The sequence below is a fragment of the Acanthochromis polyacanthus genome, chromosome 17 (assembly GCF_021347895.1).
Source record: "Acanthochromis polyacanthus isolate Apoly-LR-REF ecotype Palm Island chromosome 17, KAUST_Apoly_ChrSc, whole genome shotgun sequence".
In the NCBI taxonomy this organism is placed as follows: Eukaryota; Metazoa; Chordata; class Actinopteri; family Pomacentridae; genus Acanthochromis; species Acanthochromis polyacanthus.
Window position 1 is genome coordinate 20,055,309 of NC_067129.1, and position 23,445 is coordinate 20,078,753.

General features: G+C 41.1%; 3 protein-coding genes and 1 long non-coding RNA gene across 9 annotated transcripts in view; 3 read left to right on the forward strand and 1 right to left on the reverse strand.

Moving 5' to 3' along the window:
* On the forward strand, positions 1-4,522 carry LOC127530614 (uncharacterized). The gene is made up of 2 exons (XR_007937262.1): positions 1-381; positions 3,105-4,522. It is a non-coding gene; the product is annotated as an uncharacterized LOC127530614 (long non-coding RNA).
* Positions 4,523-4,751: 229 nt separating this feature from the next.
* On the forward strand, positions 4,752-15,973 carry LOC110950617 (glucose-6-phosphate exchanger SLC37A4-like). Of its 3 annotated transcripts, XM_051937640.1 has the most exons (11): positions 4,822-4,867; positions 5,146-5,213; positions 6,033-6,457; positions 8,683-8,915; positions 10,220-10,466; positions 11,421-11,573; positions 11,653-11,738; positions 12,863-12,976; positions 13,067-13,132; positions 13,220-13,358; positions 14,847-15,973. In XM_051937640.1, the coding sequence occupies exons 3-11, from the start codon at positions 6,310-6,312 to the stop codon at positions 15,011-15,013; spliced, it is 1,353 nt and encodes a 450-aa protein (XP_051793600.1). In that variant the 5' UTR covers positions 4,822-4,867; positions 5,146-5,213; positions 6,033-6,309; the 3' UTR covers positions 15,014-15,973. The 3 variants fall into 3 exon arrangements, with proteins under 3 accessions (XP_051793601.1, XP_051793600.1, XP_022049003.1); XM_051937641.1 differs by lacking the exon at positions 5,146-5,213 and having other exon boundaries at positions 4,752-4,867; XM_022193311.2 differs by lacking the exon at positions 4,822-4,867 and having other exon boundaries at positions 4,904-5,213.
* A 1,312-nt stretch (positions 15,974-17,285) lies between these two features.
* Positions 17,286-23,445, forward strand: part of igsf5a (immunoglobulin superfamily, member 5a) — a 35,574-nt gene continuing 29,414 nt past the window's right edge. For 3 of the 4 annotated variants that reach the window (XM_022193305.2, XM_051937389.1, XM_051937388.1), the window contains exons 1-2: positions 17,286-17,826; positions 18,130-18,228. The gene's annotated coding sequence lies outside the window, so the exon portion shown is untranslated. The remainder of the gene's footprint in view (positions 17,827-18,129; positions 18,229-23,445) is intronic. The other variant, XM_022193304.2, reaches the window with a different exon arrangement.
* On the reverse strand, positions 19,884-23,216 carry si:ch73-1a9.3 (non-histone chromosomal protein HMG-like). The gene is made up of 6 exons (XM_022193310.2): positions 23,016-23,216; positions 21,502-21,525; positions 21,304-21,333; positions 21,164-21,211; positions 20,965-21,072; positions 19,884-20,888 (listed from the first exon to the last, which is right to left on the reverse strand). Exons 1-6 carry the CDS (start codon positions 23,031-23,033, stop codon positions 20,841-20,843), a joined length of 276 nt encoding a protein of 91 aa, XP_022049002.2. The 5' UTR covers positions 23,034-23,216; the 3' UTR covers positions 19,884-20,840.

Below are 23,445 nucleotides of genomic sequence, written 5' to 3' on the forward strand. Positions count from 1 at the left end.
TCTCAGGAGGGGAAAGAAGAGAGCTGCTCTCAGACTCATCTGCAGGTAACAGACTGACACTTCACTGCTGAAAGGCTGAGAATGGAAATATCCACATGTTAAAAAGAAGAAGAGAAAGATGCACATTGTGTTCTTCTGTACAGTCTCTGATAATGTATGTTTGGAGCTGTGTCAGTGTCTTGTTGATTTCTCTTACAGAGCCATCCTTGACCTGGCCAGAGAGCAGGCCCCCCACTTAGTGTATTTGACAAGCTGAGTTGGACACTCTGTATCAGTGAGTGTCAGTTTGTCAAATACCCCAAGTGAGGTGTCACTTGTCTACAAACGAAGGTCACTGCACAGAGAGGGATCCACCGTGCAGAGGAAACTGAAAACTCCAAGGTAACATGGTTTCCCAACGCTTTTTTTGTGTGAGACTTTTGAGGATATTGATGGTTCATGTGGTATCGTTGAAGATGTGGATCATCTTTACAGCTGTTGAATTACTGTTTTACAGATGCTTGGTTTAATAACTAGAAATCACGTATTTATGTTATTCAGATATCAAAGACTTTGTAGAGATGTTTTCTCCACTTAAAGCACAAAAGCAACATGAATATGTTGTCTGATATGCTGGTGCAAATGAGCTCAAATGGAAATCCACGCTCTTACTGAATCATGTGTATATATGTGCATTAACAATGTCATGTACTGGGATAAAATGTCTGTATATGATCAGTTTCGGAGATTAAAGATTACAGTCATGATCACCCGTCAAGAAGATTGTGCATCTGCAAACTGTTGAGACATTTTCTATCAAAATGTGACTTGATCTGCATGCAGAGAGGAGGAGGATAGTCTTGTAAACCCAAGGAGCATCACATGTTCACTAAGTTTTTTGGAGGGACTTTTTTTGTGTTAACGTGACGTGTCAAACCTGATTCAACGGTGCATAATAAAGGTGACTGATGTGTCTTTTTTTTTTGGACGAACTGCTCTGTGATCTCGTGTTTCATGTTTAGTGTATTTATACTCTGAGGCCTGTGAGAGTGCTGCAAACTTATTAGCTTCACTGTGTGGACTGTCTTCTGTTTCCTGTTTCAGTGCAAACATGCTGCATTGCCTTTAGGCTTAAGAAAAAAATGCCAGTGTGACATCTAAATAGCAATAAATTGCTGTTTGAACAACCCTAATATGACACCAAATGAGGTTACTGAAAGTAATAAACTGTTTGATGTCAGTGGGCAGCCCACACCCCTTCTACTATGGCAGTCTACTGTTCACACGGCACAAAGAGGCTGGAAACACGTGGTGCAGACAAACTCTGCCTTGGCTGCAGAAATTACAGGTATTTACACGGCTGCTTGAAAAACTATTGCTCAGATTGTCAAGTTGTACTGTACACTCCAACCCAGACTTGCCCAGCTTCCAAAGCATTTGGAACTGTTATTAAAATAACATTTGCCCATAACATAGTTTCAAGATGTGTCTTAAAGCCATCTTTACAAGAGAGTCTTCCTCTTCATGTTCACATAGAAAGACTGTGCTACCTATTAAATGCAACAGGATATTGTAAATAGGTGTGCCTTCTTCAAATTATTGAAGAAATCTGTTATTCTGAGCTGAACTGCATTGCAGAAGAATGAGGAACCTCTGACAAGGCCAAATTCTGCATCACAGCACTTAGTTGCATGCCCACACTTCATGCTATGTTGCACTGAAGAAAATCAATGGGAAACAATTCAAGGAAAATTGAAAAAGATTCCATATTTGATTTGTACTTCTTTGCTATGTTTTCTTTGTTGGGCTGCACAGTGGCTCGGTGGTTAGCACTTTTGCCTTGCAGCTCGAATGTCCTGGCCTTCTTGGGATCTTTCTGCATGGGGTTTGCATGTTCTCCCTGTGCATGCGTGTTTTTTTCCCCAGTTTTTCCAGCTTCCTCCCACAGTCCAAAAACATGCTGAGGTTAATTGGACACTCTAAACTTGTGGACTCCTGTGGTACCTATGGTGAAATACACTGGCTACATCACTTATTCGAGGCATTTCCATAAACATGTCCATCAAATGTCATGTTATGCTGTGCTATGTAAGATAATGAGATGCAGAATACTAACTAAGCAACCAAGCAGAGAACTAGCAAATGTGTAAACAAGCAACCATTAAAACAGTCTGATCTGGGTGGGTTTGGCTGAAGCTCCTCACACAGGCTGATCTGGTGCACAGTGAGACATAAATTTCCTGATGACTAAATGAAAAAAAAGAAAAAGAGGTAGGGATGCAGTCATTACTCCAGGGGAATTATCAGGCTGCAGCCACTGAAGAATACAGTCGTAAATACATTGACTCAGCACTGCCATCTGGAGGCGCTTGAGTGGAAATGTTTCAAGATGTGGCAGAAACAAGAAAACACAGCTTCTCTTTTCTGCTTGTATCGCCGCTCTTTCAGTTTGTTCCACCAACTATCTGACTCCTGTCAAGATTTGTCCATTTTTTGTTCAAAAGGTGCTTCACATGGGGAGAACAGTGGTTTAAGTCTTATTTTTCAAGTTTCAGGCCTGATTAAATTTGGTGTTGAAGTTTTTATAGTCACTCAGAAAATCCAGATCAAACGTTTTGTGTTTGTTGTTTGTGTTTTTTGAGTTTCTGTTTTCAAGCACAATATTTGTTAATTCTATAAAATTAGTCATTAGAATGACTGTGGATTGAACTTGTGCAGTATTGTTGATGTAATGTTTTCAGGTCTTTTTGCTGAAGAAGGCTGTTTAGAAAAAAACATTAACTGTTAAATCACATCTATACAAAGTTACTATATTTGTACATGTAAGTTCTGTTTTATAGAAGTATTAAGGTATTTTCCAGGTAGTTTATGAATTTTTGTTCTCTTTTTACTACACATCATACATTTATAGTGTTTTATGTTATTCTTTATATTATATCACTGCCATCAACAGCAATCACTGCTGTGTATTTAATATTTTATGTTATTACATTCACTTTACATTAAATTACAAAGAATGTTCTTTTTTAAAAAAAATGCTAAAATTGTAGGAGCATCAAAAAATGTGCAGGTATTTTATGATAACTTTACCAACTTTTCTGTAATACAGATTTGTATTATGTTAGATAACAGTGCTCACCCCCTGGTGATCCCAAACATGGATCCTCTGCAGTTTGCATACCAGCCTGGGATTGGGATGGATGACGCCGTCCTCTACCTGCTGCAGAGATCCCTGTCTCACCTGGAACACACTAGACACACCGTGAGGATCACGTTCTTCGACTTCTCCAGTGCCTTCAATACAATCCAACCCTCACTGCTGAGGGTGAAGATGGAGTGGGCTGGGGTCAGTGACCAGCTGGCTGCATGGACCATGGACTACCTCACAGACAGACCCCAGTATGTGAGGCTACAGGACTGTGTGTCTGATATGGTGGTCTGAAGCACAGGACCCGCCAGGATACAGTACTCTCACCTTTCCTCTTCACCCTCTATACATCGGACTTCCGTTACTCCACAGACAGTTGCCATCTCCAGAAGTTCTCCGATGACGCTGCCATCATAGGATGCGTGTCAGACGGGAGCGACTGCGAGTACAGGAAGGTCATCATGGACTTTGTCTACTGGTGTGAGCAGAACCACCTCCAAATGAACACCAGCAAGACAAAGGAGATGGTGATTGATTTCCACAGGAAACCCTCAGACACTCCACCACTGAACATCCAGGGGCTTGACATTGAGAGGGTGAGGACCTATAAGTACCTGGGTGTTCACTTAAATAACAAACCGGACTGGACAGATAACACTGACTCTCTGTATAAGAAAGGTCAGTGTCATTTATACCTGCTAAGGAGATTCGCATCATTTGGTGTGAGCAGGCCACTGCTGAGGACCTTTTATGACACTGTGGTGGCATCCATGGATGCAGTGGTGTGCTGGGGAGGTGGGTGCTCTGAGCGTGATAAAAACAGACTCAACAGACTGATGAAAAGAGCCAGCTCAGTCTATGGCTGCCCCCTGGACTCCATTGAGGTGGTGGGAGAGAGGAGGGCTCTGGCCAAACTATCGTCCATCATGGAAAACTCCTCCCACCCTCTACATCAGACTGTGAACTCCTTAAGAAGCGCCTTCAGCAATAGACTGGTACACCCTAGGTGTAGGAAGGAATGCTTCTGCAAATTGTTTATTCCAGCATCTGTCAGACTATATAATGCCACATTATAAACTTCACTGCATGCTGTTTACTGCTCCACTTTTTTCCTCCCCTCAATTTACACAAACATCCACCTACTTATGTGCAATAACTGATACCTCATCAGTGCAATAACCGATACCTCATCCTCCTGTATTTAGTCTTCTACATGGTACTTAAAAAAATCATCTGTATATAATGTAATCCACAATTTTTGCACTGTCTTTCTTTTTCTATTTATTTCTTTTTTTGTACTGACTTTACACATTTATACTTTTTCTCTGGAGCTGCTGTAATGGTGAAGTTTCCTCACTGTAGGATCAATAAAGTTTATCCTTATCCTTATCCTTATATGCATAGGTTGAGTTTGATCACTGACAACAGCAAAAAGCGGACTTGTAGAGTGAATACTTTTACTTTTGAACTTTAATTTTACATAAGTGGATGTGAATGCAAGCCTTTTACTTGACGTATTTTTAGGGAGGTCATCTGAGGAGTCCTTTAACCCTCTGACCTTTTGGTTCTGCAGCAGTCATTTCAGTTCTGCTGGAATCTTTAACCTCCAGTAGAGTGCAGCAGTGAGCAACGGGAGCTAAACTGGGATAATAATAGAATGTCAGCTATGCCGTATTATCCTGCAGGACCAATTGATTCACAAATATGCAAGATCATGACGGATACGAGCTGGTTTGTGTGGTGAGCAATGGCAAATTTAAATTCGCGTGTTTCTCTATGGAGTCTGGCGGCGTGAGGCTTGACCTCTACTGGACACTGTTTGACAGCATTAGATGCAGTAATTGGTTGTTCGACACACCGACTGTGCGTGTGTGTGTGTGTGTGTGTGTGTGTGTGTGTGTGTGTGTGTGTGTGTGTGTGTGTGTGTGTGTGTGTGTGTGTGTGCGTGCGTTTCTGCCACGACGGCTGAGTCCCCCCTCCATCCCCCTCCCTCGTCTTTCCCGGGGACGCGCTCATAGAGCTGCAGATGCGTGAACGCGCCTCGTCCTTTAGCATGGATGTGATCAGCGGGAGGGACGAATGAAAGGTAACGCGATTTACAGGCATTAAACTGCTGTATCAGACACTCCACAGCATCGCTTTATGTCACGATTAGTTAAGACATTGATCTGGATGGCTCTCAAATACTAGAGAAATCAGTTCGCCACGACTAACTCTGAAGATAATCGTGTCAGTGTTAGCAAAACTGCTGCTGTCTGGTCAAATGTGTGGTTTGTTCTGTTGTTTGTCGCTTTGACTGCCACAAGTCAGAGTTCAGAGAGTGAAATGGTTCCTCACAGCACGTGCAAATGATCAGTAAGTGTACAGACAACACGACCAGGACTTAAAATATTCCCTAAATCTGACTTCAAATGATACTTTAAGATCACCACCTCACGCGTCATTTAATTCTAAAATAAACTGACTCCAAGTCTGCTGAGTTCAAGTTTCCTGACATCTGATATTTTTAGGCTTGCTGACCGGAGCCTCCAAGCCACAAGCCAGTTAAAGGGACAACTTTGCATTCAAATGACATAACTGAATTACAGTGAATGGCAGAAGAATCTGAGCTGCAGGTCCAACGTGTACTTTAATCCTGAACCAGCACCTGGTGAGGTCATAGGGTCTGCACCTCACCAGGGTCTGGCTCAGCAGCATCACAAGCCCCAACATGGACAAAAGGCTTGAGATGGAGGGCAACCCCAGATCGTATTACTGCCCCTGTTCCATTCCAGCAGAATATCATTCTGTTATCGTTTTTCTGCTGAATCACTGCATGCTTTAAGCTTCAAAGTGCTGCACTTCTGAAATGACCTGCTGTAATTTCCTCTATGTTAAGTAATGTTTATATTCTTCTCACTTTCAGGCCGGTGTGAGGTTTCCTCCCTCTGTCCTCCCTTCTAGGACCAGCAGACCCACAGACAGACGGAGCCTCCAGCCTGCAGGAATTTTGCTGTAAAGACTGCTTCCCATTGATAAAAGTTCGTCTACCAGCACAGAATACGTCTCGTTTCATATCTCCCGCTGCAAGCAACTTGCTTGATAGTGCCAACTTTTTACTGGCTCTAATCTAGATGCCAGAGGACCCAAATACAAGACTCCACTGAAGATAGAAATTAGTTTGCGTCGGATCAGCTGCAACCATGGGGGCCACAGGCTACAGCTACTACCGTGTCGTCATATTCATCTGCATGTTCATCGGCTACTCGCTGTATTTCTTCAACAGAAAGACCTTCTCCTTCGTCATGCCCTCTGTGATGGAGGAGATAAACCTGGACAAAGATGATTTGGGTAAGGCAGAAGTATTAACTGAGTGTTTTTTGTTTGTTTGACTCAACAAACGTTTCTATAAGCAACAATTTAAAATTGAATCAAGCTGTTGTTTCAGGAAAAGTTTTGACAGTAATCCCTGGATCTGAGACATTCTGCTTGATTGAAACGCTCCTGAGCACAAAAATGAAACCAGCTGTTCACCCAAAACTGAATTATTCTGTCAGCTGAGGTGTCAGTTTCACTCTCCTCCCACTGACTAAGTGCACATTACATGCATTATTGTCTAATAACAAACAAAAACCTGGATACGTGAAGTGTTTGTTTAGGCCGCTGCTACGCCTGACAAGGTTATCTCTTAAACTCACTTGACCTCAGAGTAGTCGTAACACTAAACTGGACTGGACAGTTTAGAAGGCCACTCAAGAGAAATGAACAGCGAAGGGTGGTGTTGGATGCAGTCCACCTGTAATCCAACACAGGAAAAGATTATAGCATTGCTAGCAGCTCTGTTGGGGTCTTTCTTAGAGCTAAAAGGCTAAAGTCTACATGTTACAAATCCCCAGAGTGAAAAGTGTAATGATAATTATTCTCACCATCTTACTTCAGTGTGTTAGCATGCTGACATTTACTGATTAAAGACAAAGTAAACCTTTGGCTAATGAGGATGTCAGTACATTTGGTCATTTCCCAGACTGAAAGATTTTAATTCTGGTTCTATTGGAAAAGACAGGGGAGTCACAAATATCTGCAGGGTTCATCTTCTGCCCACCATGAATGTGTCTCAAAAGTCATGAAGTCATCCAGTTGTCAAAAGATTTCACTAAACATCCAACATGTCGACCTCATGACAAAGTAAAATGTCACCAAAGTCAATCAGATTCACCTTCTGGGGACCACGAATGTTGGATTTTTGAGATATCTTAGTCTCGTTCTGAATGCTGGGTTTCTTGGACGTTGGTTCATAGCATTAAAGGTTCCACCTCTAAAGAAGGGAGCAGAAGGCAATCCTCTCCAGAAGTTGTAGAAAGGTGGGACTGCTGCATTACTTGGTGGCCGCTGTTGCGCTGTGTGTGTGTGTGTGTGTGTGTGTGTGTGTGTGTGTGTGTGTGTGGGGGGGGGGGGGGGGGGGGGGGGTATCCAGCCGAGGACCATTGGCCCAAATTAGCTTGACGCTGCCCTGCTGCCATATGAGAGGTTGCATCAAAACCTTGATAAGGCACGTTGTTTGGAGGAAGCTGAAAGTACCTCTCAAAGACTGTTGATATTTATAAATTGGTGATGAGCCAAATCTTGACAGTCAGAGGGTGTTAAGTCCTGGCTGTCTAGGGTAGCCGGACAGTAACAAAATGAAAGCAAAACAAATGCTGAGCTCCAGAATGAGAGGTGGGATTTATTATCCCCTGCCTATGGGCACAACAACACAGAAAGCCAGGGGTTTAAATGAAAGCAAATGGATGCTACTGAAAACCAAAGAAATAAACATAATAGAAAGTGACCTTCTCTATGAAGCTGATATTACAAAACTGGGAGAAAGTAAAAGATAACAGATACAAAGAAAACTCTCCACCAAAATACGCGGGTGACAATTTGGACAGACTGATGCCATGTGGTTAGAAATTACATGATGTGATTTTTATTTGATGGAAATAGAGATGTAGATTTTTAGGTAATTTATTAACTGATGGTTGACCAGGTTATCAATCAGTTATCGATAAATTGTCCGTACGAATGAAATACAGTGGACTTGTTTTATTAAGCTGATCTAACCTTTTGCAATCAAACAAACGCAAGATTTGCTCCTGTAGCGGCTCGTTTACGTTAGCCACTCCATTGTAGGGACTGTCTCAGTAAACTCTGACCCATCATCATAATGCAAGATCTGTGTGGCAACCATTAACTTCCAAGTCTCTGTCATGGTGGCCCATTGCTAGCTGCTGTTTGCTGGCCAACATGGAGCTGCCTGCACTCTGAGCAACCTCCTTCGTGGTTTGCTGCTGTATTAAACATAGCAAATGAGTTGCAGTCTTCCATTTCACTAAACAGTGAGAAGTACTACAGCTAATGTACAATAAATGTTCTGACATGCAGTTCCTCATCGTCTGCATAATTGATTGATAACAGCAATTAATCGAATAACTGTTAATCGTTCACGTTGCCATGTAGACAAAGCTAGAAGCAGCCCATGTCTCCTGTAGTACAGTTTCTGTTTTTGCGTTGCTTTGATCTTCATTGTGTTTCTGCAGGTATGATCACCAGCAGCCAGACCATGGCCTATGCCATCAGTAAGTTCATCAGCGGCGTGCTGTCGGATCAGATCAGCGCCCGCTGGCTTTTCTCCATCGGTCTCTTCGTGGTCGGAGGCATCAACATAGTCTTCTCCTGGTCCTCCACTGTGTCCATGTTCTCTCTGCTCTGGTTCATCAATGGTCTGGGACAAGGCTGTGGCTGGCCTCCCTGTGGGAAGGTGCTACGCAAGGTACAACTGTCCATAAGAAACACAGATCGTTAGCTCAGTGTAACTGTAAAGTCCTCAGCGTGCAGGCCACTCGTGGTGCCTGTGATTAGTGTGGGCAGCGAGTGAAACTGTGTCACTCCGGGGTGGAAACCACCTGCTGCTTGACATATTGTGTATGTTTGCAGTCTGAGAGAACTTGCACCTGTCTCTTGGTTGCATTTAGAAGAATCCTGTTCTGTGCTGTCAGCCTGTGACCTTTAGGCCAGAGGTAGCACTGTCTGCTTTGAGGAGATATCAGCCAGCTGTACAAGACACTGATTATCCAAGGCAAGAGTCGTAATGCCGCCGGCAGTAGTGGTTTGAGAAATTAAGGGATTACCAAATAATCTGCAAGGTCTCATATATAAATAGCTTTTGGATTTGCTTTAAGTGTATTCTGGGATCATTGAGGTCTCAGTGCAGTGAATAGTTTGAATTTTGAAAAGTACTTTCAAAGTTCGTATGTGTGAGCAAACCATAATGCATTCTACTCTAAGACACAACAACACTTCTAAGAAAGTGTTCAAAAGCTGGGGAATAAATAGGATTTGTCATGCGTTCTGTGACTGAAGGGGCATCAGATTACAAGAGAATGTATTTATAGAAGATCGGCCTTTCCAGAAGAACAGCAACTTTTTGCAAAGGTGTTTTCTTTCTCTAAAACCTTTTAATAGCTCAAAATCTGTTCCACCGCTGAGTTAACTTCCACACAGTGTTAATCAACACAGTGGCAAATCAGCCTGTGTCTGCCTTAAGTGTTTCCCAATGGATTCTCAAGTTACAGGGTTCTCTGCTTTGAATGTTGCCTGTTTACGGCCGTGTTTAGCTGGATTACATCATGAGGGCACGTGGCTCTGATGCCATTTCTCAAGGAGGAGTAAAATTTGAGAAAAAATTAGGGCAGTGCTGCACTTTTTTAAAGAGAAAGTGCATAAAAATGTGTAAGTCTATTATTATAGGGTCACATTATTGTCATATTTCTGCTACTTTGTCCTGAAATTCTCCTTAACCCTTTGATGCATAACATGGGTCAAAAGTAACCCATATTCATTGGAAAATGTGTGTCTTTTGACCCATGTTGTGCATGAAAGGGTTAAAGAAAACTGATCCATGTGCTGCAGTATGTTTGTGATCATGACCTGTGGGTTACTTCAGCAAATGGGAGGAAATCAGCAGTATGTTATAGTTGTGTATGAATACGAACATTGATCTGCATTCTTTGATTCTGCACGCATTCTAGGTAAAAATGTTGTCTATTGTTTTGTCCCGTGTCTCTCTTCAATCAGTGGTATGAGCCCTCCCAGTTTGGAACGTGGTGGTCCGTGCTGTCCTGCAGTATGAACCTGGCTGGAAGTCTGGGCCCAATCGTGGTCACAGTGCTCCTGCAGTACTACGACTGGAGGGCTATCCTGACCATGTCGGGCGTTTTCTGCGCCGCCTTCTCATTCGTTTGTTTGGTGTTTGTGAAGAACGAGCCTAAAGATGTGGGTCTGCCCAGCATTGAAGCAGCAGCCAAGAAGGGGGTGAAGGGAGGTGAGCAAAACAACCAGTAGAGGAGCTCCTCCTGGTGTCGCTGAAAATGTTTAGCATGCCAGTCACATGGTGATTCCCTGCAGGGGTTATAGCATTCCAGCAGTGCTTCAGTTTTGCTACCTACACTTGTGATATCTGAGAGTAGTAAAGAGCCTACTTGTCTGACAGACTTCTGGTAACAGCCAAAAGTGTCTCAGTGCTGTGTGTAAAAGGAGAGTGTCTATTCATCAGACAGGTCACTGCATTTACTGTCAGCCATTTCATTTGAATGTCCGAATGCTGAGTGTGTAAATATTGACATCGTGTCCTCAAAAAATTCCCAGAAGAATTTTGTTTGGTGTCTGAAAGCTTCATTTACTTCTCCTAACTTAGTGTTTATTACATGGATAGTAGTGAAAGATTCACACATAAATAAATGGGATCAAACAAGCACAAACAGAAGTTGTAGGGTAGTACAGTTATTGAGACCGTTAACGAGTTGACTTGAAGCTTGTCAACTTTGTCCGTCTCCGTATTTGTAACGTAGATGTTTTATCTGATCAAACTGTGGTGACACATTAGAAGGATTTTAGTACCTAACTTTCCTTTTAATTACAGCCATTAAGTCATCTGCACAACTCTTTTGATAGAGATAGCATCTCAGTCACAGTTTTCAGGTTTTTAAAAAGAAAAGCTGTTCCTCTAACAGTAATAGGACCATGGAGATCCAGCCCTGAGCTCTACTTCCTCTCACCAGAAGATGGCACTGTGGGTAGCTGGATTTTAATAAAATGCCAGCATCACTACATGACTACAGCACGCTGCAGATGTCATCTTACAGATTTAAATGGGACTAAGCCCCATCATGTGACCGACGTGCTGTGAGGAACATAAAATAAAAATAGTTTTGCTTTACATGCATAAGTCTGATTATGCTACATACATAACAGATCTCTTGTTTTCTGTGCTCACCAGGCAACAGCGAGAGCACCCTGAGGGAGTTCCTCCTCTCACCTTTCCTGTGGGTGCTGTCCCTGGGGTACCTGGTGGTGTTTGGAGTGAAGACGGCAGCTACCGACTGGGGACAGCTGTTCCTCATGCAGGAGAAAGGACAGACCGTTCTCATGGGTACGCATATGAAGCGGTGCTTCTTACTTGGTTATCGTATGATGGTTACAGGTGCTGACATCAGCTGTGTTGCTAACAGGCAGTACCTACATGAGTGCCTTGGAGGTGGGAGGTTTTGTGGGCAGCCTGGCAGCAGGCTTCATCTCAGACAGAGCTGTATGTCGGGTGAGTAACCAGAAGGACTGGGCTCAGAGACAGACTGGTTGTCAGGAAGTTTGGGAATTATTATTTTTTGTGTTAGTAGTCTGTATGCAGGTAATAGACCATCTTAACTGCAGCTGGTGAACTCCATAGTAGCAGGAAGCAGCTGCAATCACAACTGAAAATATTTTGCACTTCGGCCAAAACATATATCACAATAAAAGAGAAAACCCACAGCCGACGGTGCAGGGAAGGCACCAAACAAAGACAAAGACTTTGCTGGCTGATTCTGCAAAATAGGTTAAGAAATAACACTTATTTAAGCAGTCTGCAGGAGAGCAGTATAGATACATAGAAACATCAGAGTGGAACAAGCAGGTGCTTTGCCATGCTTTCATGCTCTGTGCTGTGAACTAGCTAAATGAACCAACTAAATGTTTTCGTTGACCTTTGGTGATTTCCACTGCAGGTTGAATTGTCAGACTCAATGCACAAATGTTAAAGAAGTGTATGCTGCATTTCTCAGAAGTTTTTAGAAATGGTTGCCAACTTTGACCATAAATGGATAAAGTAAGCATTTAATTAGAACATTTTCTTTTAGGTACTAATCAGTTCCTTTGTGCATTAGGCGAGAGCCTGTAAGGCAGGGGTGTCGAACTCGCTTTAGTTCAGGGGCCACATTCAGCCCAGTTTGATGTGAAGCGGCAAGACTAGTAAATTCACAGCATTTTAACCTGTAAATAACCACAAACCCATTTTTTCCCATTTGTTTTAGTTCAAAAACATACGTTCTGAAAATGTTCACATTTATTGAACTATCTTTTTACAAAACTTGATGAACGACCTGAAATGTCTAATGAAAAATAAGTGCAAATTTAAAAATATTATGATTCAGTTTATTTACACTCGTGCATTACAACTCAGTGTGTCTACAAAGGCAGAAAAACATTTAGTCACAGGCACTAATGATTGTTACTGTGTGAAAATTAAATTAAAGCACAGTAACAGATTGACAGATATGTCAGTTGGAATTTGGTGTATCTTTAGCTGCTTGACATCATTATTCCCGGGCTAGTTTTTGTTGCTAGTCTGTCCCAGACTGGGCATATCTTTTTAATTTTAAAGGTTCTCTCTTTGCCTTTCTCTAGCAAGGCTTGGGCACCCACGGTAGCCCTCGCCATGGCCTGCTCATTACCATGATGGCTGGCATGTATGTGTCCATGTACCTCTTTAGAGTGACCATCACACCTGAAATCCCTCAGGTAATTTGCCTCTATTACCAGTCAAATATCTGTGAAATGTGCGCGTTTGTTAGTATTGAAAGTATTTCAATCGTTCATGTCGTTGCTCAGGAGGCTCCTCTTTGGGTCCAAATCATCCATCCTGTGTCTGTCCTCATTGGGGTGACAGAGAAAGAGGTACGCTCAGAAATGCTTTCATTTAAATGGAAAAACACGAAGTAAGTCATCAGAACGAATTCAAGAATTTTCATGTTGTCCTCACAGATTTGGATCCTCTTCCTCGGTGCTATGTTTGGATTTTCTTCTTACGGACCAATTGCCTTGTTTGGGGTGATAGCCAGTGAAAGTGCTCCTTCTAATTTCTGTGGAACCTCTCATGCTGTTGTAGCTCTGATGGCTAACGGTAAGCTGTAGAGTCAGGTGACCAGCCAAAATCCCTGATTGTCATGATTGAGCATTGGCACTCATTAATGTAATTATTTTACAGGAAATGCTGTGTAAATGCGCACTTAGCTTGATCTAAATGTAATGAAGCCCGACAATATATTAACTTCACAGTAAATGTTATAAAATGTTTGGAATTATGTCAACTTCACATTGAAAGTGACATAGTAACCCTTTATCACCAGACGGAACTAGCACCGGTTCTGTGTGTTTATGTCATGTAGTTTACATGGAAGTTTTCTAAATGCTTCATGCACTTTTATAGCATTGTGGATGTTTTCATGAACAAGTTTTTCAGGAAATCTGTGGTGCACAGAGAAAAGTAGAAGGCTTAGGGTTCAGGATGTAGTTGCATGTCTCTGAGTTTCTGTCCTGGTGTATAAATCTACATTTAACCTAACAGTCATTCATTCATTCCAACCAATCTGTTTTTAAAATGCTTACATTGCTCATTTCATTTTATTTCTTTAAACGGGACTGTGCATACTAATGAACATACAATCTCGTAGGTTTATACAACATTGCAGTAAATAAGACAGATTTAGCACAAGCTAACCTGTTGTACCAAACATAAAAGAAAACCATGCAGACGTATAAGATGAACATCACAGTAAAACAAAGGACTGACCAAGGGCTGACCTTGTATTAGTAATACCTTTTTTTTATAAAATCCCCCAAGGGCATTGGGATCATCCTATTCATAGTCGTATATATTAGGCACGCACTTTTAAATTATTTGAAATTCTCAACTCTTAGGAATCAATATTTCTCTAAGATTGCACAGCGATGGAATGACTGCGGCTTTTTACAGTGAGTCACCATCTCCTGTTCTTCCCCATCCAAGAACACAGAAAATTGGGAAGAATTGGAGATGGTAGCTCACTTTAAGTACCTTGAGGTTGTGCTAGACTCCAACCTCAGTTAAAAAAAAAACCCATCAAAAAGGTAACCAATGTAATTAAAGTTAACTTACAAAATTCAACCTAATTCGGCCTTTAATTACAACAGAAGCCGCTAAATCCTACCTCTAATGCACGATCCTGTCTCACATCAAATACTGCTTCACAACGTGGTCATTTGCTAGCATGACTGCTCTAAAACCTACTGAACAGCTTTATACCAAAGCCATCACGGTGTTTTAAACACAATATGTAGAACTATGGATTGTATATGAACACATTATTACAATATCTATCAAAAGTCGTACATTATCAGATTTGAGAAACATAGATGACCCACCTGAATTATATTACATTACTGGTGAAAATGTTCTGGCATCAGTCAAGAGCTGTTGTCATATTTATTCCATTTTTAGCTTTTCTTACATTTCTGATCAAGTCAAGTGCAAACATTATTATATTTCAGGCATTGTTACATCATCAGTAAATTATTACACTGTTGGCTGCTATACCTTCATATGACTAAACAATCTTTCTGTCTGTCACAGTGGGGGCTTTTATGGCAGGACTTCCCTTCAGCACTATTGCCAAACAGTACAGCTGGGACATGGCTTTCTGGGTAGCTGAGGTGACAATGGCCATCGCTACTGTTGGGTTCTTCCTCGTGCGCAACATGCGAACCAAAATGGGACGGATCGCAGAGAAAATGGACTAAAGTGTCTTCCAGAGAAGAGCCAAGTGTCAACAGATGGTGTTCTTGCACTTTAGATGGCGGAATACTGCACATTAATACAACTCCAGTCTCACCAAACAAAAAGACAAACACAAGCTAATGTTAAAATATGTTTCCACGTTACTGGTGATTGAAGTAGATAGTCGGGGTGAGTAGACCATTTTAAGTTAATAATCCGTTAGCCACACACACACACATAGCTCTAGTCTTCACATTCAACAGCACAAAAATGCAGGAGATCAGTCTTTTTATCACAAGCTAACATTTAATTCTTCCATTACCACAGCCTAGAAACTGCTTTCATGTGGTCACACTTAGTTGCTTTATGACAACTGTATGCTCAAGAAAATACACAAACATCAAAGTCTTTAAGTTTATAGGAGGATTTTCTTAAGATACAGTAAATTGTATGTGCTGCTCGTTGCATACCCTGCCTTCAGTGGAGGTCATTTATATTTAACTTAATGAATGTTTACTGAACAGCCTGTATTTTCTAGGATCCTTGTCTAGGTATTGGCACAGATGTGTTGCATGTGTCTGCATTCATTTCACTAATACCTCAAGTATCTTTTTTAAAACCTACAAGGGTAATTCTTGCACTGACATTATGTAATTAGAGACTGTGATATTTTTATACACACTTGGATGCTAAATGATACAGAATAATGGTTTTGGGCATTCTTCTTAGGCCATGCCAGCTTTTCTGATCTGACATGTTTTTAAGGATTGACTGATTAAACGACAGCTGATAATGTCACTGCCATTGTAGTCGTGCAGAGCACTCGCAACACCAGATTATATACTGTTAAACCTGTCATCTCAAAAATTGGAGTTTTGTCGACTCTAATGTAATACAATGTACCATTTTTTGGTGCGTCTGTGTCTTACTGGAGCTGGACAGTGGACTTTAAAGAGAATCTAATAAATGTGAATTTTACTTGGCTTTTGTTGAACTTTTCATCTGCAATTCAGAAAATGCCATGACTTACTTGCACCAGACACAAAACCCTCCTACAGCTGGTAATATGTCACACTAATGTTTAAGCCAATTTTAGTTTGAAGAAAAACTCACATGCCCTTATGTGGGGCAATAGTAAAATCCCTAACTGTAATCGTAATTACTGATGTGATTCAATGGTGGACAAAGTCCAGTCTTTCCATTAGCTGATCTAAAACTAACATGAGACTTTAGCAGTCTCTAACACACAAGTAAAATGGATGATTTTCCAAAGTTAGTTTTTAAGCACAAAGATTTGCCTTTATTTTATCGTCGGTCCACTGTAGCTCAACAAAGAAAAAAACACATTTAGCCTTTAAAAGCAACATATAAACAATTTAGAATGGATTATATATTTGTCAACAACTACACTCAACAAAAATATAAACGAAACACTTGTTTTTGCTCCCATTTTTTATGAGATGAACTCAAAGATCTAAAACTTTTTCCACATACACAATATCACCATTTCTCTCAAATATTGTTCACAAATCTGTCTAAATCTGTGATAGTGAGCACTTCTCCTTTGGTGAGATAATCCATCCCACCTCACAGGTGTTCCACATCAAGATGCTGATTAGACACCATGATTAGTGCACAGGTGTGCCTTAGACTGCCCACATAGGCCACTCTGAAATGCACCAATACACTCACAGATATGAACTACACTATTTCCTTCAAAGTATGAATGACCAAGTTCAATATTTTTTTGTCTTTTTTGTATAATTAGATGGTATTCATCTGATTTACCCATTGAATGAAAATCTGACGGTGTTTTAGATTCTATTTAAGTGGAAATATAGACAATTCTAAAGCCTCACTGCATTCTCACACCCATTGCATAGTGAACAAAGAAAGAAAACAATTATTAATTATTAATATACAAGGCTTTACATTTCTCCCCTGCGTGGTCGAGAGATGATTTGGGGGATTAAAATAGAAAATAAATAAATGAATAATGAATTTCAAATGATGCGATCACGTGTTCGTTTGCTTCGTCTTCACTGGCTGCGGATGAAGGCGGTCAGAATTGTAGCCCAAATCAAAACCTGTACTGGTTGCAACGTTAAAATATGAATGAATCAAAGACACATGTGTTCTTTAATACTGCACGAACAACCGTGGAACAGCTTCACTGGGAAGAAGATTAAAGAGAATCCTCTTCTCTGCCTTCCTCCATGTTGTCACTGCGCACCAATCAGAGCAGAGCCGGTGTGGAACGTGCTGCCGCAAGTGCGTCAAAACTACGTCAAGACGCACGACATTATCGGTTTGTTTACCAACACCGAGAGAGCATCAGTTTGTGATAGCTGGTAGAAAATAATCTCCAGTTTAGAAACGGTTCGAGGCAACGCAGTGAATAACCGCAGCTGATGGAGCCTGGATGACGCTGTCCATGGTGCTGAAAATGATTCAGCGGCTTTTACTGGGACACAGCTGAAAACCAGCATGTTAGAGACTGGACTGTAAGGAACTACTCTACACGACAGGTTCATAGTCAGGTATCTATAGATGTTTACCCCCCATAAAAACTACCAAAGCTTGGATTGGACTAATTTAAGACTGGATCTCTCATGTCTTTAACCTGCATCCAAGGGAATTATTCTATTTATAAGGCTCCTCTTATTTACAGCCAATATCAGGGAGCAGGTTGTAGGAAAAACGTCCCAACTGCGGCCAGACGGTGAACTGGAGTCATTTGAAAAACTGCTGAGGTCAGATGCAAGGACACTAGCAGAAACTTCAGGAGGATGACTTCTCTAAGGTTCTGTTATCTGGTGGTGAGATGTACAATGAGGTAAGTTTAAATCAGTCAGGTAGCACTGGTCAACAAGCAAACTGCTTCCAGAATAAAAGTGGCTCAACTTTACCTATTTTCAGTTACTACAAAAGAAAAAACTAAATCAAAAGTGATGGTTGACTCAAGTTATCAAGATGCAGTAATTAGTCAAATATTGAAAATCTGTAGGAAGTAATGAGAGAGCAATTATTAATTGAGAGGATATATGTGTGTCTGAGCTGCAAGTTCTGATTCAAAACGATTCTGCAATGTAGAACATATCCATGCCCTCTTTGACATATGCACTTTGTTACATTTCAGAAGCCACGATGAGCATTGATCTAAGTCACATGTCGCAGCATTTGTCATGTTTTTTACCTGAGGAACCAGAGATGCCTCGAAACTGTGTGAACAACGCAGGTACAGTAACTTCTGTTATTATTTGTGGTGAGGTAACCTTTGCATCACAAAGCGCAGTATAACTGCTGTAGTGAAAAAGGCATAGCATCTTTATTTTGGATGCAAGATAGGGGATCATACACGAGTTGGATAGCCACAGAGAAAAAGTATCAGGGAAAATGGAATGCATCTACGCTGGCTGACTACTGTTGAAATATGTCACAGGATGATCCTGATGCCATGTACAAGAGACGAGCCAAAAAGCACCATGTAGATACACAATAACTGTTGTTTTAAGTGATGTTTTAAGTGATGTTTCAGTTTGTAATTTCCCAATACGTTTAGTTTCAATAAGTCATGAGACTTCTTTTGTTCAATCCTTGCCATAGTAGCACTTGGACACTTCAGATATAAGTATTCTATCAAATGCAAGATTTATACACGTGTATATACATAATAAAACTTTATCATCTTGGAAACATTAGCCAGTCTGTTTTATCATTTGTTTTCCCACTTCATCTTATCAAAGTATGTAAGATTTAACCAATTTTATCTCAGACAGTTTCCAAAGATTTGTATACCAGTATAATTAGTTGGAGTAAACAGTGTTGTAGTTTCTTAACTTTAATTATTACATTTCCTCAAGTAATTTAGTATCGTATTTATTACCCTAGAACAGGGGTGTCAAACTCATTTTAGTTCAGGGGTCACATGCAGCCCAATTTGATCTGGGGCTGCACCAGTAAAGTCAGAACATACTAACCTGTAAATAACTACAACTCCAATTTTTTCCCTTTGTTTTACTGCAATAAAGTACAATTCTGATTATGCCTGAGTTTATCATTTACACATTTGGATTACAACTTACAGATCAGTGTGTCTACAAAGACACAAAACGTTCAGTCACAGGTGTCTGAAATTGAACAATATAGTAGATCTAGAAATTATTTTAAATGTAAAGTATTACAAATTCACAATTTGCACTGAATTTCTTCTCTGTCATTTTTGCACTTCGTAAAGTCATCCCAACGACGGGATCAGACCCTCTGGCGGGCCGCTTTTGGCCCACGGGCCTTATGTTTGACACACCTGCTCTAGAATCTCAACTGCAGTATTTTAACTACTCAAGTAAGTTATCTTAATAAATATACTTGAATCTCTACCTTGATGTTTTAAACTTAGGTAAATTTGCACTGCAAATCATGACACACTTTGGCTCAGCAGCTGTTATTTTAGACAGGCTGTAAAAATAATCAGAACTTGACTTACAAGTGAACTTTATTTTAGTGTCTCAACCAAAATGCACAATTTCAAAAGTTGAGGTCTGAACATATTTTGTCAACACATCGTACGATCTGATGTTGTAATTCCCTTTGCCCCCCAAAAAACCTGTCATTATTTAATAATTTACTTGAATTAGGTCATGTTTATATCTACCCCACAGTTACACTTAACTTTAAATAGTGCGTACATTGTTGATGCACGATTGATTTCTGCAGTCAGTATTGTAATGAATTCATCTTTAGTGTCCTCCAAGTTGTTTTTTATCCACTTAATGTTTTCAAAGCATCGTTATCTAAATCATTATTATTAAATCACTATCTAAATCTAAAACACCTCCTGTTTCTACAGTCCTGCATCACAAACTTTAACTGACTTCTCAGAATGAAACAGTGTAGCAACTACCAACCGAGTTTTATTGGTTTGTTGATAACAATCATTACACAGGTACATCTATAAACAAAAAGAAACTGCACACTTGTACTTGATACAGATATCTAAAACCCACATGAATATTGCTACTGCTGGTATGCATTTGACATTTCAAATAAATGTACAGTTTGTCTATCAGCCTTTAAGAAGCCAGTCTCAACATTTTTTTTATGGTTACATATCTCATTAGCTTGGCTAAGAAAACAAAGTCCATTTTTACCATCCTTACAATGTACCATTACACACTGCATATAGAAAGATTGAAAACTCTTTTCACAGCAGCTATACAAATTTATTGCAATGCTATCACAGAACAGAGACACAACCAACACACGCGATGCACAGTTCTGAAAGGGAGAGCTCCAGTACTAGGGATTTTAGGTTTATTGATCAGATTTGTTAAGAAAACTGCATGAGTACAAGAGTTAACAAATAGGAACAAAGCTTACAAACATTCTAAAACACTGTTTTTCATTATAAACAATAAAACAATGAGTTGCCCTGTGACTTTGCCCGTCCCCACCCCAGCACAGATTACACACACTGTCCCTTATAAAGCATATGGAATGTAATCCACGCAGGCAAGCTCTTCCGGTTGTTGCCGCAGCTCCTGTGACATCATGCTTGCGTGTTGACACAGTAACCTGTCTCACTCCCTCCCCTCTTTCACATTTAAAACTGAAATTAAATCCACTGACAGTAACGACAATGACCGCAAATTTCATGGCGATGCAAAACTGTGGGATGTGATGAACTTCCCGTCTCCAAATTGACTTTTTTCTTTCATTAAAAAAAAGTGTTCTCTACAATCAAACTACTAAAAAACCTGTATTTAGAAAATAGTTGATAAAAATATTCCCCTGAATTGTACAAGAAAAGAGGTACAGGGAGCACTGGTAAAAGACGTGGCTGAAGATATGTTATTCTGCTGCCTCGTCTTTTTCTTCAGCTCCGTCTGTAGCGGGTGCCTGGAAGACAAAATTTGTGTCAAAGTTGCTTCAAGACAGTGAATTTCATGTTTAAACATATTGACAACACTCTTACCTCTTCCTCAGCTTTGGCTTCGCCATTCTCAGCAGGGGCCTCTGGCGCTTTCTCCTCAGGCTTGGCCTTCTCCACCTCCTTGTCTTTCTTAGCCTTAGCAGGTCCCTTCTGCAAACAGAAAAATGAACCACATCAGCAACTAATGATCATCAGTTCAGACAAGTGAGTCTAATCAGAAGTAATCATAACAAGGCCATGCCTTTGGCTTAGGTTTGCCCTCTGCCTTTGCAGGTGCAGGTGCAGGTCTCTGTGAAGTGAGAAAGACATTATTGTCAGCGTGAAGAATACAGTGAACAGCATGCATTTTGTCTGTGGTAGGCTGGGCATTGCAGTACTTACTTCACTCAACCTTATAGATCTCCTCTTGGGCTGCAGAGACAGAGCAGAGACAGAGTGATTACTTTTAATATTAATCCTCAGCCAATGGCTCTGACTGATGGTGTGTTACTGACCCCTGGTGGGTGGGCACACCAAATGGTCATTATTTTTAAACACAGATATCCCAAACAAAAGTATGTAGTTCTGATAATTACTTACTTCTGACTCACTTCCCGCATTTCCCTGTGGAGACAAAAAACAACAACAAAGAAAATCAGGTGAAGAAAACTGTCTGAATTGTGGATGTAAGTGGTGGTGGGAGTGGGGCAGGGGCTTAAGTATTAGTTATGTAACTCAAAAGTGGGCGTTTCCAGACAGAATATTGACCTATGACTGCACACCAAGCTTCATATATGATTTATCTGAAACCAGGCAGTGTGACTGGATGAGATGTGATCTTAAATCTCATACAATGGAGCACAAAGCCAGGACCAAATCTCAGTGCATTTAAACATTAAAGATCAGCAGGTTTGTTTACACTTGTCGCGCGTCGCTTAGCAAAACGTCACTATTGCTCCCGGAGGAACTACATTTGCAGGCGCAAGAATAACAAACAAGCGGAGAGTGGCCTTTGACACGCTGGACTACAAAAGTCGGAGTGTGACGGGTAATATGAGAGCATAATGTCGTTTAAACGGCGTCACGTGGTGGTGCTCTCCCTGCTCCTGGTAGTGATTTGCCTACTGTAGGACTCCGGTGGAGGAGGGGGCGGACTCCGCCTCCTCACGACACATCCATTCATTGGTAATAAATGGGATTGCCAGTGTCCGGAGAAAACCGAGCAAGCGTTCTCAGTGTTCCCGCCATGAATTTGAAAAGAGTCACTCCGAGATGCTCAGCGACTCTGTCGGTCTGCTAGCAGAATCTACTAGAACCCCCAGCAACAGGAGCAGCGCTGTGCTGACGGAGGCTCGCCATTGCATAACCTACAACTGGCCTGAGCCGACAATACACTGAAAGGCTCTCCGCTAAAACGACGAACGCCTTCCAAGAAATGCGTTTTCACCGGTCAAAAAGAGGACGGTCGTGTATTAACACGCACACACGGGCTAGCTTTATAAAAGGACGTCGTTAATTAACGCATATTAAGCGTTTTGTCCGAGAACACCACAAACAAGACTCGATGTACACACTAAAATAATAGCCACAACATTACAGCCAGCTATCATAGAATAACATGTTATTATTGGATTTTATTTTCAGTCGGAGAAACTTTAGCATTCAGCGTGACAACCCCCACAGAAAACAATCAATATGCCGCCAACTTTCTCTGCAGAAAAGCCCATCTATCGACACAGAAAAGACCCCGCTTTGTCCAACACTGCAAGTATTTTAACACAAATGCAACCGTGCATGTTCCTTCATATTTCATTTCGCGGTGAAAAGCAAAAGAAAAAAATCAGCCCGGTACACGCAAATCACTTGGCACAAAGATAATCACTGCACGAAAGACAACCACTAAGAACGAGCCACTTTACACAATCAAAACAGACACTACATAGCAACTAAACTCTGAGCTGCACGGCTCAGCACTGCTGACATTCACTTGGTTCACAAAACGGACATTGGCAGCAATATTTCAACTCAAGCTGTAACAAACCCATTTAACAAATTGCAGTTGTGTGTTATAAATACTGTATAGCTGAATGCATGAAAGGTAACGGTCTACTCACTTTGCTCCTTTTAGGCATGGTTGGTTTGTGTGGGGTGCTTAGTAAAAAGGAAAAAAAGAGTTAAATGTTACGGAATACAGGAGAAAATACAGTGGTATATTCAGGATAAAGCTGTGCCAGTACAGTCTAACACAGCGCAGCGAGACGTTAATGTTCCATTGGAAGAAAAACTAGCTCAAACCGGATTGGATTCTCCCCCTCCTTCCCTATCCAAACCGTTATAGTTCCTGCATGATTGACGGCGCCATGTCCCGCCCCCGCTGCGCGCTGATTGGACCTCACGGTAACTAGCAACAATTTTTTAAATCTGTGCTCTCACCTGTGTGGATACGTCACACGTCAATCAAAAATACGGCGAACTATTTGTCTTTCTGTGCAGCCATCTGCTATAACAAGGCAAAATTGTCATTAAAGCTGCTTTCCACTTCGC

What these genes read in the sequence shown, in the direction of transcription:
- LOC110950617 (XM_051937641.1), top strand. Translation starts at nt 6,310, where the DNA reads ATGGGGGCCACAGGCTACAGCTACTACCGTGTCGTCATATTCATCTGC. An exon ending in AGGACAGACCGTTCTCATGG is followed by an intron (nt 11,574 to 11,652) that starts GTACGCATATGA and finishes TGTTGCTAACAG; the next exon opens with GCAGTACCTACATGAGTGCC. An exon ending in TCACACCTGAAATCCCTCAG is followed by an intron (nt 12,977 to 13,066) that starts GTAATTTGCCTC and finishes GTCGTTGCTCAG; the next exon opens with GAGGCTCCTCTTTGGGTCCA.
- si:ch73-1a9.3 (XM_022193310.2), bottom strand. An exon ending in ATGCGGGAAGTGAGTCAGAA is followed by an intron (nt 21,334 to 21,501) that starts GTAAGTAATTAT and finishes CTGTCTCTGCAG; the next exon opens with CCCAAGAGGAGATCTATAAG. An exon ending in AGGGCAAACCTAAGCCAAAG is followed by an intron (nt 21,073 to 21,163) that starts GCATGGCCTTGT and finishes TTCTGTTTGCAG; the next exon opens with AAGGGACCTGCTAAGGCTAA.